Below are 13226 nucleotides of genomic sequence, written 5' to 3'. Positions count from 1 at the left end.
ATGACGATGAACCACGCTGCTGCCGAAGGCTGGCTCCTTGCCAACTTCGTCGTGATGCACACGATTGAGAACCCCACGGGTGGTGGGGTTCTCCCTCCTATGGACGATAAGTTTTTTCGTAGGTGCATGGCTACCGTGTCGAAAAAGTCCAGGCCTAAGAAGACGTTCAAGGCCGTGTTTCAGAAGTCAAAAGAAAAGAAGGTCCAGCCGGACCTTGCGTTGGAGGAGTGGAAATGGGTCGACTTTGAGCGTGCAGCAGATGAGTACCTGATGCATCGCGGAGGAGCTCGACCGCCTGATTGCAAGTACATTTGCTTGGGGTGGTTCGAGCAGGCGGCTACGCAGATAGCGAAGAACACCGAGACCTCTATGTGGAAGAACCTAGCGCGGCGCCTCCGGCAGTATGTGAGGGTGAAGTACGTGCTGACGCATTCCTGATAACGTCTTGGGTGCTGGACGAGGCGTGCAACCGTCGGCATTGCAAAAGCTGCCGAACCAAGAAGCGCCAGAAAAAACCGGCCCCCACCGAGTGCCAATCGTGTGACGCCGTGAATGACATCGTGGGCGCTCTGCGAGAAGATATACCAAGAAATCAGAACCAGAAAGTGGACTGGAAGTCCACGGACGTGTTGCGATTATTTCACAAGTACCTGAAGGCTGTGGAGGAGTTCAACGAGACCAACAAGGATAACCCGAAGATCCGCCAGGAACGTGTGTACAGCATCATCCCGACCAAGCAGGGTTTCCGGAGCTCTTACTTCAGCATGACATCTACGGGGCTGTGGGACTTGTTGAGGAGAAGTCGGGACAGGCTGGATCTCGACACTATCGTGTACACGGAGGGTGGTGGAAGTATCTCGCTCGGAGACAGTATTAAGAAGGAGAACTGGTCTGGGGTAGCCGACATTTGGTGGCGCAAGCTATTTTGAGTTGCTGACATCGAAAAAGGGACTCGACTGGTGTTCCATGGCCAAATCTGCACGGATGGCATCGGTGCAAGTGTCTTTCTTCACAAACCCAAATGAGAACCGAAAGCCGAGCCCCCGCTGCGCAAGATTGAGAACTACGACGAGATCAAGGGGGCGGATCCGGGGTTCACCGACATGTTCGTAGCATGCACGTACAACGTCCGCTCGCAAACCTTCAGCGACGACTTTCTTAGCTACCCAGCCAAGAAGTTCTACAGTGACTCTGGTTACTCGAGTAGTAATCGTAAAATTCGACTAAAAATCGGTCACAACACGGAAATCAAGAAGGTGTTCAAGGACATACCGACAAAGAAGACAGCTTCCCTTACGAAGTTGATGGAGTATCTCGACTACACTGTGGCCAAGATGGAGAGACTCTTTTCGTTCTTCATGACCAAAACCTTTCGCGACATGCGGTTCCGTCGGCAAATGTTGGCTGAGAAGAACCTGCGAGCTATTTGTCGGGAACTAGCAGGAAAGCCTGACACGCGTACTTTGATCGCGTTTGGTAACTGGGAGTTAAACAACAGCAGCGGCATCATCAAGAAGAAGACCCCGGGTCCAGTCATGAAGCTCCAGCGCATGCTAATGGGTTATCGCGGCGTCGACGTCATGATCGTGGACGAGTATCTCACTAGCAAAATGCACCACCGCTGCTACTCGCTTGCTCCAATGGAGAACCAACAGGTTAAGCACCGATGTCGCGACAAGGTTGTACGAACTGTCGGAGTGCGCAAGGTCTACCACTGTCTAAAGCGGAATGGCGGTTGTGGAGCGACCGTCGAACGCGACGTGAATGCCTCCAAGAACATGGTGGAGATGGCGCTGACACAGATGCGTGAAGGCGAGGGTGTGCGGTCGGAGCGTCTTCACGGCCAGATCGATCTGAGAATCACTGATCTCAACAACGATTATCCCAAGGCTTCCTCCACGGATGGGTGGGTGGAGGGGGTTGTGGCGGTCACCAAGGCGGCCTCCACTTATTGGACGCCAAATCGCATCGACCATTGCGACTTGGTAACTAGGTTGCATGTTTTGTATCTTTTGTAGTACTGTAGTACATAGTACGAAGTAGTTTTTGCTGTATAGTTACGGTAATTCCCACGAAGCTTCCGCGGGAATTCCCAGGTAAGCGCAGCAATCTAGTTACGAACCTTTTCGGACTCACCGACAACCGGTTAATTATCGATTGGCTCGATTTGAACGATTTGGCCAGGGACTTCCTGGCAGCAGATGGCTACATTCGCATGGCTGCACTCCGCAGCAGCACCAACTAGACTACACAAGCCGAAGTATGAACGATCCATTTATTATTGCAGCGAAAGTTGCCAGGACGCAGCGCGCGCTTGCACTTGTGCGGCTCGCCTAGCGATACCGGTCGCGGAATAGGTTGTGGCGCTGCTTCGCGCCGTGGCCGGCCGAGTACTCCATGTACTTGGTGCCGTCCGCGCCGGAGAGCGCCCCGAGCGACGCCAGCTTCTTCTTCTTGCGGCCGTGGCCCGAGAGCTCGAGACGCGACAGGTCTTCGTCGTCGCGGATGGCGGCGTTCTCGTCCTTGGCGGCACTCTCCACGTCGGCGCTGAGCACCTCGTTCAGCAGCGCGCGCTGGTCCTCCTTCCGCGTGAACACGCCCTGGAACGACCCGGGCTCGAAGAGGTCCGTCACCACCTTGAACGTGTAGCCCTGGTCCACGAGGTACTGCTGGCGTTTGTTCGAGTAGAACATTTCGTGCGTGTCCGTCGAAATGAGCGTGTAGAAGAAGGCGTTGAAGCCGCCCGTGGCGTTCGCCTTGGGGCGCAGAATACGTCCGAGGCGCTGCGCCTCCTGTCGACGCGAGCCGAAGTGGGAAGACACTTGGATGATCACGTTGGCCTCCGGCAGGTCGATAGATGTGTCGCCGACCTTGGAGATGCAAATGACGTTCACCAAAGGTGAGCTCCGGAAGGACTGCAGCAGGCGCATGCGCTCGCGCTCTCCTGTGCCGCCGTAGATGTAACCCTTGTTCAGCTTGGTCGCGTACAGCCGCAGGGCAAATACGTCGTCCGAGAAGAGCAGAATCTTGTCGCCTCGCTCCTCATGATACTGGATGAGGAACTCCGCGGCAGTGAACTTGTTCGGGTTCGCCACGTACAGAAGTGCGCGCTTACGGGCGCTCTTGGTCTCGCGGAGATATTCTCGGTAGAACTCGCCGGTCATGGGGCACCACACCTCCACGCACGACACATTGGCCAAGAATCCGCTCTGGGTCAGATCCATCCAGTTGGCTTCATACAGCTTCGGACCAATGAGGAAGTTCAGGTCGCCGATCAAGTCGTCCTCGCGCACAAGCGTCGCTGTTAGACCCAGCTTGCAGTGGCAAGCAATCGAGCCGATGACTTTGCGGAACATCTTTGCAGGCACGACGTGCACCTCGTCCAGAAGGATGCACCCCCACTCGCGACCTTGAATGAGCTGCATGACCTCCTCTGAGGCGCGAGCGCGGCGCCCACCGAACGCTACCATTGTGTAGGTTGTCACAATGACACCAGAGTCGGGGTCGATGTAATCCTTGGCCACCGACGTAAAGCGGGCAATCTTCTTCTCTGGGATGTTCGTCCACATTTTGAACTGCGCGGTCCACTGCTCCACTGACACAGCAGACGTGCACAGACACAAGCACGACTTCTTGATGGTGGAAGCTGCCGTGACGCCCGTCAGCGTTTTGCCTGCACCGCAGGGCAGCACAATAATCCCCGATCGAGCACGGCCATTACCGAACATCTTGCTTAGCGACTTCTCCTGGTACTCTCGGATGCGCGTCGTGGGCTTAAGATCCATCTCCAGATCCGGGATTGTCTTGTCATTGCGGAAGTCGTACTCCTCCATGAGCGGGTAGTCGAGATCCAGACACGCGCGCTTCACCTGCTCCACCATCGTCTTTCGGATCTTGAACGACACTGTGCGCACTGTCTTCTGCTGGTCGCCGGACGGTTTGCCAGGGTGGTGCTCCTCCGCCACGTTGTAGTCTTCGTTCAGCAGCTTCTGGTACTGCAGATTCGCCTGGTCCTCCGCTGACACGTCCTTCTGAATGAACTCACTCGCGTCCTCGGCTCTCGGCCCGCCAGGCGCCGCCGGGGGCGCAGCGGCCGCGTTGGCGGCCACATCCTCCGCCGTCTCCTTCACGCGAGCCGCGCGGATGTGCTCGTGCTCGAGCAGCTTCCGCAGCACCTCGGGGTACAGGCTCTCGACGTAGAACTCGTTGTGGTGCAGCACCAGCTTGGCCTTGCCGTAGCTGAGCGTGCAGTCCTTGATGAAGGCCACGATGCCCGCGGGCAGGCGGTTCTTGGAGAGGCGCTCCAGCACCTTGAGGATGCTCTCGGTCTCGATGGCCACGGACACGGCGGCGTAGAGCGAGTACGGGGTGAGCTTGTACTCGTGCAGGAACTCGGGGCGGGACACGGGCTCCGAGATGGCCACGAGGAAGTCGTAGGCCTGCTTGTAGATGGGCGAGAAGGCCTCGAGGAAGATGCGGCCGTTGGGGCAGACCCACACGGGCCGCGCCTCGTGGTCGGGCTTCATGTCGAGCGTGGAGAAGTCGTAGTAGCCAGAGGCGTCTCCGTCCCCGCCCGCGGACTGCGCCACCTCGTTCAGCTTCTGCAGGCGGTTCTGGATGCGGCGCGACAAGTTGCTGGAGGCGCCCACGCTGTCCACCGACTGCTGCACGCCGCCCGGGGCCTCCTCGCTCTCCATGTACTCGAGCAGGTCCTCGCCCACGGAGCCGCCATAGTCCTCGGCCAGCGACTTGCGCTTCTGCCGCTGCTTCTGCACGCCCTTGCCGCTCATGGTTCGCCTCACAGCCGTGGCAATGAAGGCGAAGTAGAGTGGATCGGAGAGGTGCATGTACTGTTCTTTGCTCGGCTAAGTGCGATAGGTCAATTTTTTTAAGGCTACCTGGTTTTGGAGCTACGTCCCACCTACTTTTGGCGGAGTAACGTTTTTTACGCGTCCATCATTTTTTTTTTACTCCAGAGTAGTTCATTTTTTTAAATGATTCATTTTCATTGCAAAACTCCGTTGAAGTTGCTGTCGATTAGGCTAGCCAAGCAAACCCGGCCAGCGCTTCTCGCGCAGACTTGCTCTGCTCACTTGCCCGGCTCAAGCGCACACCAACACCAACCTGCTCCGCCCCACCGTCGCCGATCTCGCCGCCGGGGACTTCGCCACAGTCGCCCTAGAACTCACCGCTGGGGAAGCTGCTGCTCGCCGACTCGCCGTCGTCCACCGAACCGAACTCCGACATCACCCCGGCCTCCTCGCCGCTGAGCACCACGCTGCTGCCAGCGAGGCAACCGGCCGACTGCGTGCCGCTCGCCGAGCCATCGCTCGTCGGCCGCAGGGGCATGCAAGCACTTCCTGCAGTAGATACAGACGCCGTGCGCTGCCGCGGTCTGATCGTCCTCGTGGCGCTGAGCTTCATTGTGGACCTGTACCGCCGCGGCTCGCAGCTCGGAGTCGTCGCCGAGAATGCACTCGAGGTTTGGACGTTTTCGCGCGCCACGGGCTTGTAGACGCCTGGGGCGCCGCCGAACCCCCGTCGGGACTACCTCTCTCATAGGATTCCGATTCGGAATCCTACGTTGATGCCTCAAGGAAGCAGGCACAGGCTGCAGTAGCAAGCTGCAGCCACGTGGTTGAGTGCAACCACACCATCGTAGCCGCAATATCTGCCTGCGAGTTCTTGGAATGCGAAGGCGCCACAAACTTTGTACTCGGCGGAGCTTTGTACATTTTGCTCTATGGCACTACAACTCGCCCGCAGTTCAGGGTGTCGTGCAGCGGGGGGGGGTTGAGGCAGGCGTACCTCACAGATTTACCAGCAGCACCTTGTTGTGTGAAGTCGCGCTTAAGGCTGGGAAGGTCTTTGTGATTTGCTTCAGTTAAGTACGGCAACAATGTGATCATCACTCTAGTTGAAGTGATCATCACTCTGGTTGAAGTAACACGTGCGCGTCTGGTTCTTCTGCCCTGCTAGTGAACTGTAGCCTCAACAGCATTTTTGCGTGCTGCCACTAATTAAAAGCGCAGGAAACCACTACTACCGGCACGCAGCAGATTTTATGGGCCCAGCAGCAGCCAGCTCTTCTTCCGCCGATCGACTGCAGATCACGCCACCGCGTTCGTTTGGCGCAGACCTCTCAACTTCCCCCTATCGAGGGCTCTCCAGGGCCAAAAAGATGCCGACCAAGACCGCGCCCGTCATTCGCCATGCGCGAACCACGCTCCCGGTTCTCTGTTCGAAGGGAAAGCTCCGTGACGAAGATCACCTGCTTGAAGCCTGAAAAAGAGGCCGCGCAGCCCTTTGGGTCATTTCAGCACCAAAGAGCGGGCGAGTTCCCGACTCGTACTTGAGGTCGTGCTCTTTTGCGTTGAAGCAGAGCCACGTCATGCCGTCGCAGAAGAGCAAGTCGATCGAGATGAAGATTGCCAACTTGTCGGTCGATCGGCCCTTGCGTTGAGTATTGCCTCTATCCCCAAGCCTGCAGCAGGCCGCGGAGAGCAACCCCTATCATGAGACGGAGTTCTGCATCGACACAGCTCTCGTCGCCAACATGGGCTCTGTCTTAACGGAGGTAGTGACGCTCTTTGCAGCGCCCAATATCAACGGCGTATTCTTCCTGTTCACCGCAATCTGTTCTCGCCCCCACTTCCCAGTGCGACGACCAACGACGTCATGCTCAAGGACGTCGCGCATTCACGTTCAGCAACCACTGGAGAGTTATCACAAAACGCAGGTCTTCAAACAGGTCCCCCATGGCGCTGGCGTTGGGCTTGTAGTCGAGCGTTGGTCATTATGTTGTAGAGCGTGCCTTCTTAGCTGTCCAAATCTGCACTTCCATCGCTTGCGGGGCTATCACCATTCGCTTCAGCAACCGTCTCACCAGCTTGTGATGCTTCTCCAATGCCGCCACTTTCAAATTTATCGCCACCGTCTTCCGGTTCACTGTCCTCCTCCGTGTCTGTGGCACGCTCTTCTGCAATAGTTGCACGCTGCACAGGGCCTGCAGAACGTCCTCCGCCACTACAATTCCGAGGCGGCGGCGCTGCGGCCACCTGAGAGTGACTTCGCTGCGAGTTGATTGCGTTGGCAAACGCCTCGAGACGGTCCTTCACGAGCGCCTGGTCAATGGCTTCGCAGAACTGGCCCATCAGCGCGTCGTGTTTGTAGAAGTGGTTGACCAGCAGCTTCTGCAGACTGCGCACAACCTCCTCCACCGTGAGCGATCGAGGTGGGTATCGCAAGACACTTACCCGTAGCATGATCTCCATGAAATCGGTGAGATAGAGCTTCTTGTGGCCCATGGTGGTCATCTCGTCCAGCACCACCAGCTTGCACGCTAGGAACGGGTCCTTGACGTCGCGCACACGGAACGAATCGGAAAAGATTTGATATTTTTCTCTGTGGAGGCGAAAGAACAACGGATATTAGCATTTGATACGACCCAAGACTGCAAGGTGAAGAAGTTGCTTACAAGAGGGCGAGAAACTCGACGAGGTGCATCCCCTTCTTCTCGCCAGGCTTGCAATACTTGCCCATGTGAGCGTCATATAGCTCTTGTAGCTGTTATACGAACGGTTAGATGATACCAATGATTGATTCTAGATGCCCAAAAGAGAGCAGACGTACCAGGGTTATGTGCTCCGTGAAGACGTCGCTGACCTCTTCCGTGTACAGGAAGCGAGACCGGAACTCGTTTGCGTCTTCTGGAGTCACGGGCAGGATATTTTCCTGCATCAGCTTGTCAACAGCTTTGGCGGGCGTATCGCACACGTTGGCTGTAAGAAAGAAAATTGGAAATGGTTAGCCATGGCAAATCAATTCTCAATACAGCAGAATGAGTACAAACAAACCACGTACTTCGGAAGTACTTGTTCATAGCGATGCGGATAACGCACTCGAGAAACTCGAACCGCGTGAGGCTGCGGTCTGGGTTATCTTTCTCCTTCGCCTCCTGCGTGAGCTCGAGATTAGCCGCCACGAACACGTTCTCCAGGTCTGGCAGCGAGCAGTACTCAGACTGCTCGTCCAGGATACGGGCTTCTGAAATAAACTCGGTGTAACCTGACCACGGCACGCACGTTATGTCATTCTGGAGCTGCACCGCAGCTGCTGGCGTGAGCGATCCCAACGGCGCCAGGTTCATCAGGACATTGTGGCCGCAATAGCGTCGGTAGGCATTGCATACTGTGCGATACCAGCGCGTAACACTGAGTTCCACCTCGCGCCGCCGGATCGGATCCTTCACGAACCGGTCGATCTTGCACTGCCGCCAATCCGCGGCACACGCTTTCGCGATGAACCCGTCCGTGTCGACAAAGTTGCGGCACTCGGACTCGCGCTTGCGTCGTGCAAACACGCTCTTGTTGATATCCCATTTGCCTCGCCTTTCGCTGCTCTTGCCCGAGCTGCGCGGCACCAGCGTGTTGCACGGGTCTCGTCCTCCACGTTGCGTTTGGCGAATCACATTCAAGCGCTCGAGGTTACCGAACACGTCGCCTTGTTGTGCCGCTGCTGTCTCGGCCTCCTCATTGTCGCCCAAACTGCAACTGCTGGCGGACCTGCCTGATACGAGGCGGCGCTGGCGATGCACGGGGCGGCTGGGTCGCGAGCTTACGTGGTGGAAGCTTACGTTCGACGTACTCGCCGGGTCGGCGTTGGTGTCAACGACTGTAAAGAAATAGTTGGTGGCCCCAGGCGGGATTACCCTCAGAGAGCTGAACGATATCCCCTCGCCTTCGTTTTCCCGTCGCTCCATGGACACACCTCTCCAGTCATCAACAGACAGGTGCAACCGAACCTCCATGGACGGAGTGATCTCAAACCTGTCGGTGGTACCGGCGAAAGGGCCCTGAGCCGCTGCGGGGGTCCATGTGAAGCGATGCTCCGACCAGAGTCCGCAATACCAGCAGGATGCGTCCACAACGGGCACGAGGTGCGGCGGGAATACGCCTGATCCCGCGTCACTGTGCACTTCTTCGAAGACTGCAATGGAATAGAGCTTGTGCTGGTCGCGCAGTCTCCTTGACCCACCACCGTCTTCATCGTGAGACTGGATTTTGGGGGTGAGGAACCCGCGCGAGTCCATAACCGCGCAGTTCCCGCTCATGTGCAGCCCGATAAGCGTCTGGTTGCTTTCAAGCTGCTTCGCCAATAGAGTGCAGTCTTCGAAGTCTAGGCGGTTGCTAGACAAGTCCAAATGAGCTAACACCTTGTTGTTTGCCAGTGAATCGGATAGAGCTGTCACCACGGCTCGAGGCTTCAAGACCGTCCCGGATGTTCCAGTTGCTCCGCCGTTCCCGGAAGCCGAACTAGGCCCCGACGAGCCGAGTGCATTCCACGACAAGTCGCACACGCGCAGCGATGCATGGAACTTGAGCGCTTCAACGATTTTCAGAGCCCCGACACCGCGCAGTTGGTTCCAAGCCAGGTACAGCTCCTCAATGCGAGCGTTTTCCTCCAGAAATCGCGCAATGGCGAGCATACCCGGGGTACTGAAGCGGTTCTCGGACAGGTGCAGACGCACCACAGTCTGGTTGGAAGTGAGCGAGTCACAGAGCTGCTGCACCTCGCGGTCGCGCAGGCCTGTGTGCGACAGATTGAGCGACGTCAGCGTCCGGGAGCGCCGCATCAACTCCGACAGCGCGCGTGAGGACGCCGCAGCTAACGCATTGTGCGACAGATTCAGCTGTTGAAGTCCCGATGTGCCCTGTCCACTGGCCGCGGCTGCCGCTGCGGTGATCAGTCTAGCAGCAACGACGTCCCCAATCCGGTTGTGCGAGAGGTTGAGACTCTCAACGCCTGGCAGCAGCGAAAACCCCTCGCCAAAGGCCCCGGCGTAGTCGTTGCCCATCCGATAACTGCTCAGATTCACCTCTTGCGCGGTGCTTCCGCTGGCGTAGGACGCCGCCTTGTCCACGACGCGACGCCGAACGATGCCCAGTGGCTCTGGGCATAGGTGAAGGCTGCGCACCGCCGCCAGGTACGTCCTGCGCGCAGATCTGGGTCGGCCGCCAACCTCGTTGCTCAGCCGAGAAGAGTCGGCTGCCGTTGTCGGGGGCACGACCTTGTTGTTGTGAACAGTTTCTTGTCGGTGGAAGATGCCCCAGAACTGCTGCATGGCCTCCGCCCCCATGTAGTTGGCCGGCACGGGCGGCTCCGACGACGCGCCGCCTTCCGTGTAGTCGCTCGACGGCTCCATTGACTCCAGCGGGGACGGCGGCCGCAGCATCTCGCTCTGACGTCTGGACCGCCGGCGTGCGGGCACCAGCGCTGTGAGGAACGTCTTGGACTCGGCGGGACTGGAGCCTCGCGACGCGGAAGAGGGCGGCGGCCTCGGCTTGAGCTTGGGAGGCTGGCGGGGCGGCGCTTCAACCGCGGCTGGGCGAGTCTCCTCCTCCTTCAGCGCCGCGCGCGCGGCGGCCCGCACTGCGGTGGGCGTGGCGGCCGGTTCATCCTCCACGCTCGTTCGGCGCGAGCGCGACGCCAGGCGGGGCATGCCGTGCCTCGACACGTCGTCCCTCATGCGGCCGCTGGGCTAACTACTGATGGCCATAGTCAGGAATAGCTTTGGCTGTTACTCGAGGCCTGCCGGACAGATACGAGCAGTACGGTCAGGGTGCCGCGACGTAGCTAAGGCGCGCTTCGTGTCCGTCGTCCTGCCCTAGGAGCAGCCAGCGTCGAGTGCACTTCCAGCAGCAGCGGCTGTTTTGTAGATGGCTACATTTGTGTAGCTTTTGTGTACGCGTTGCTGAGCCCCACCCAACCGGCACTTCAGTTGACCACCATGAGCACGAGCAGCTCCGAGGCGCAGCAGGCCGAGCCATTGACGACCGCCGACACGCAGCTGGGCGAGGCGCCTGAGCATCTGCGCCGGGCGGAGACGGTGCTGCGCCACCGCACGAGCCGCATCGTGCTGGTACTGGAGCAGTGCATGGACTCGCACAACCATCAGGCCGTGCTGCGCACCGCCGAGGCGCTGGGCGTGCAGCACGTGTGGCTCATCGCGGCCAACGCGCAGCAGCTCAAGACCCACGACGACACTGGCAAGAGCAAGAAGCCCAAGAAGAGCAGCGGCAAGAAGATCACCAAGAACTGCGCCGGGTGGCTCACGGTGCGCGAGTTCTCCAGCATCGCCGACTGCCTCACGGCGCTGCGCTAGAGCGACACGAGTAGTGGGTCATGGAACATTACGCCGGCAGTTTTTTTCCTTACCGTAATTTACCACCGAGAACATTCCTGAAACCTTCTTTCGGGACAGCAGCGATTTCAACGACGACCCCTCTCGACCACTTGAGAGCGAGAGCCACGTCTTTTCGATATGAGGGTAGACCGCTCGTTCAAACCACATTGATAAAACCAATAGAACATTACGCCGGCAGATTTTACTAGTAGTTCGGACCAGCGCGACGTGGCGTCTCATCATTGGTTGAAAATCTATGTCACACACCTTCATGTTCGCTTAAGTACGCCAGAAATTCTACATCCTTCTTCCTCATTCCAGAATCTGCCGGCTTGAGGAAAGATGGTGAAGCTCTTCTGTGCGATCGTTGGTGCGGCGGGCAGTGCGTTTCCTGTGGACATTGACGCGGGTCAGTCGGTGGGAGACCTGAAGAAGGCGATCAAGGCGGAGAAGATGTACCAGTTCCCTGCTGACAAGCTGCAGCTCTTCCTGGCGAAGACGGCGGACGGCGCGTGGCTCTCATCGAAGGACCCTGATGTGATTTCTATGCGAAGTGGAGGCATTCCTGAACAAGTGAAGACACTGCTGAACGTGGAAATGGACCCAGCAGATGAGATTGGCGACGTGTTTGAAGGTGCTCCAACGAAGAAGACGATTCACGTGCTGGTGGTTGCAGATCGGGAGTGCCTTGAAGTCCAGGACGCTGAAATTGCACCGCACCCGAGTCGCAAGAGACGATGGGACAAGTTGAACGAGGTTCTTGATAAGAACAAGAAAGCGAAGAAGGCTGCCGGCTCCACGGGTTTCTCGTACGTGTCGTTCCCGGAGATTGACAGCATCATGCCAGCGACCAAGTATCGACCATCGTCAAAGCCTATCCCTGACGAAAAGCTTGATGCGCTGCATAGATACTTTCCTATCTTGATCAAGGCTTTTGGAGATATCATTACTGGCAAAGAAGCAAAGCGACTGCACTTCATCGTGCCCGTGCTTGCAAGTGTCTGTGCGCTGTTCGATGGAGGCGTCCAAATCCTGGCCGAAGAAACCGTGATTGGGAAACGTGTTCACGGAGACGGAGCCTTTGAGTTCGTGCTTAAGCGCGGCGAGAAACGAGTTTGCATTGTGGAAGCGAAACGTGACGATTTCCAGCAGGGTCTTGCTCAAGCTTACGTGGGAAGTGAAGCACTTGCGGATGTAGAAGGACTGCCGAAAGTGTACAGCATTGTCACGAACTTCTTGGAATGGGTCTTCTCGAGAAGTCTGGATGAAAGAATTGAGCGTGCGACACCCGTGATGATGGTGATGGAGAATGACGTTCCTGCACCTGAATCAGTGAAGCAGATTGCGGGCATGATTTACTCCATCCTGTCGGAAGACAACTAGCTACGTGTGTGCTTGGACCCAGCAGTATTACAGGACCGGATAGCTTCATTTTGACGTGGCGGTCCGTCGACACTACTTTAAACTTATAATACACGATTCTGCCAATTCTCTGCTTCACCATTAATACTTGGTTTAGCTGGCAAGGAACATCGGCGATGTCACAAGGGGCAGTGACATTTTTTTCATCCTAATAAATATAAAGTTAGTAATATACAATGATGGCGTACTCTCCTGAGCAATACCAAGCTAGCAAGGAACGCATCAAAGCAGCACAGAAGCGCTACTATCAGCGCACACGCGACGCTCGCTTGTCGTATCAAAAGAGCTACGACGACAAGAATCAGCTCGCAAGCGTCAACCCAAAACCGAACTTATTGATGGTGAAGTCGAACTTAATAATGAAACCGAACTTAATGAATTAATTAATTTTTTTTCTCAAAAAGTCAATCCCAATATAGTCAAAGACAATGGCTTAAAACCTCCAAAAAGGTATAAGCCAAATATTTGAATTAATTAATTTCAGAATATTTTGTAAATGACTAAGATATAAAGTCGATCCTGATACAAGGTCAAATAATTATAAAGTCATATCTACGGAGAATAATATAGTCAAGCATATATAGGCAACATGTTTGCATACGAACTCGAAGGATTAAAG

The 13226-nt window shown here is 56.6% G+C and overlaps 7 protein-coding genes across 7 annotated transcripts; 4 read left to right on the top strand and 3 right to left on the bottom strand.

Annotated features, from left to right (window-relative positions):
- On the top strand, positions 1 to 2245 carry PHYSODRAFT_337834 (hypothetical protein; the record flags this gene model as incomplete). The annotated part of the gene is made up of 4 exons (XM_009535524.1): positions 1 to 416; positions 488 to 896; positions 1056 to 1906; positions 2185 to 2245. 4 exons carry the CDS (start codon positions 1 to 3, stop codon positions 2243 to 2245), a joined length of 1737 nt encoding a protein of 578 aa, XP_009533819.1.
- A 12-nt stretch (positions 2246 to 2257) lies between these two features.
- Positions 2258 to 4790, bottom strand: PHYSODRAFT_563851 (hypothetical protein; the record flags this gene model as incomplete). Its single annotated transcript, XM_009535523.1, has 1 exon — positions 2258 to 4790. The coding sequence occupies one exon, from the start codon at positions 4788 to 4790 to the stop codon at positions 2334 to 2336; it is 2457 nt and encodes an 818-aa protein (XP_009533818.1). The 3' UTR covers positions 2258 to 2333.
- A 247-nt stretch (positions 4791 to 5037) lies between these two features.
- On the bottom strand, positions 5038 to 5424 carry PHYSODRAFT_264686 (hypothetical protein; the record flags this gene model as incomplete). Its single annotated transcript, XM_009535522.1, has 2 exons — positions 5038 to 5162; positions 5190 to 5424. 2 exons carry the CDS (start codon positions 5422 to 5424, stop codon positions 5038 to 5040), a joined length of 360 nt encoding a protein of 119 aa, XP_009533817.1.
- Positions 5425 to 6818: 1394 nt separating this feature from the next.
- On the bottom strand, positions 6819 to 10528 carry PHYSODRAFT_521133 (hypothetical protein; the record flags this gene model as incomplete). The annotated part of the gene is made up of 5 exons (XM_009535521.1): positions 6819 to 7404; positions 7478 to 7566; positions 7633 to 7781; positions 7864 to 8502; positions 8554 to 10528. The coding sequence occupies 5 exons, from the start codon at positions 10526 to 10528 to the stop codon at positions 6819 to 6821; spliced, it is 3438 nt and encodes a 1145-aa protein (XP_009533816.1).
- Positions 10529 to 10789: 261 nt separating this feature from the next.
- Positions 10790 to 11164, top strand: PHYSODRAFT_264669 (hypothetical protein; the record flags this gene model as incomplete). Its single annotated transcript, XM_009535520.1, has 1 exon — positions 10790 to 11164. The coding sequence occupies one exon, from the start codon at positions 10790 to 10792 to the stop codon at positions 11162 to 11164; it is 375 nt and encodes a 124-aa protein (XP_009533815.1).
- A 357-nt stretch (positions 11165 to 11521) lies between these two features.
- Positions 11522 to 12568, top strand: PHYSODRAFT_264761 (hypothetical protein; the record flags this gene model as incomplete). Its single annotated transcript, XM_009535519.1, has 3 exons — positions 11522 to 11633; positions 11658 to 11680; positions 11834 to 12568. Coding segments are annotated over 3 exons (870 nt in total), but the record flags the coding sequence as incomplete, so codon positions are not given.
- A 218-nt stretch (positions 12569 to 12786) lies between these two features.
- On the top strand, positions 12787 to 12990 carry PHYSODRAFT_518892 (hypothetical protein; the record flags this gene model as incomplete). Its single annotated transcript, XM_009535518.1, has 1 exon — positions 12787 to 12990. One exon carries the CDS (start codon positions 12787 to 12789, stop codon positions 12988 to 12990), a length of 204 nt encoding a protein of 67 aa, XP_009533813.1.
- Positions 12991 to 13226: the final 236 nt, after the last annotated feature.

Source organism: Phytophthora sojae, assembly GCF_000149755.1.
Source record: "Phytophthora sojae unplaced genomic scaffold PHYSOscaffold_8, whole genome shotgun sequence".
In the NCBI taxonomy this organism is placed as follows: domain Eukaryota; phylum Oomycota; class Peronosporomycetes; order Peronosporales; family Peronosporaceae; genus Phytophthora; species Phytophthora sojae.
Note: the sequence above shows the minus strand (reverse complement) of the source record. Positions and strands in the feature narration are given on the sequence as shown.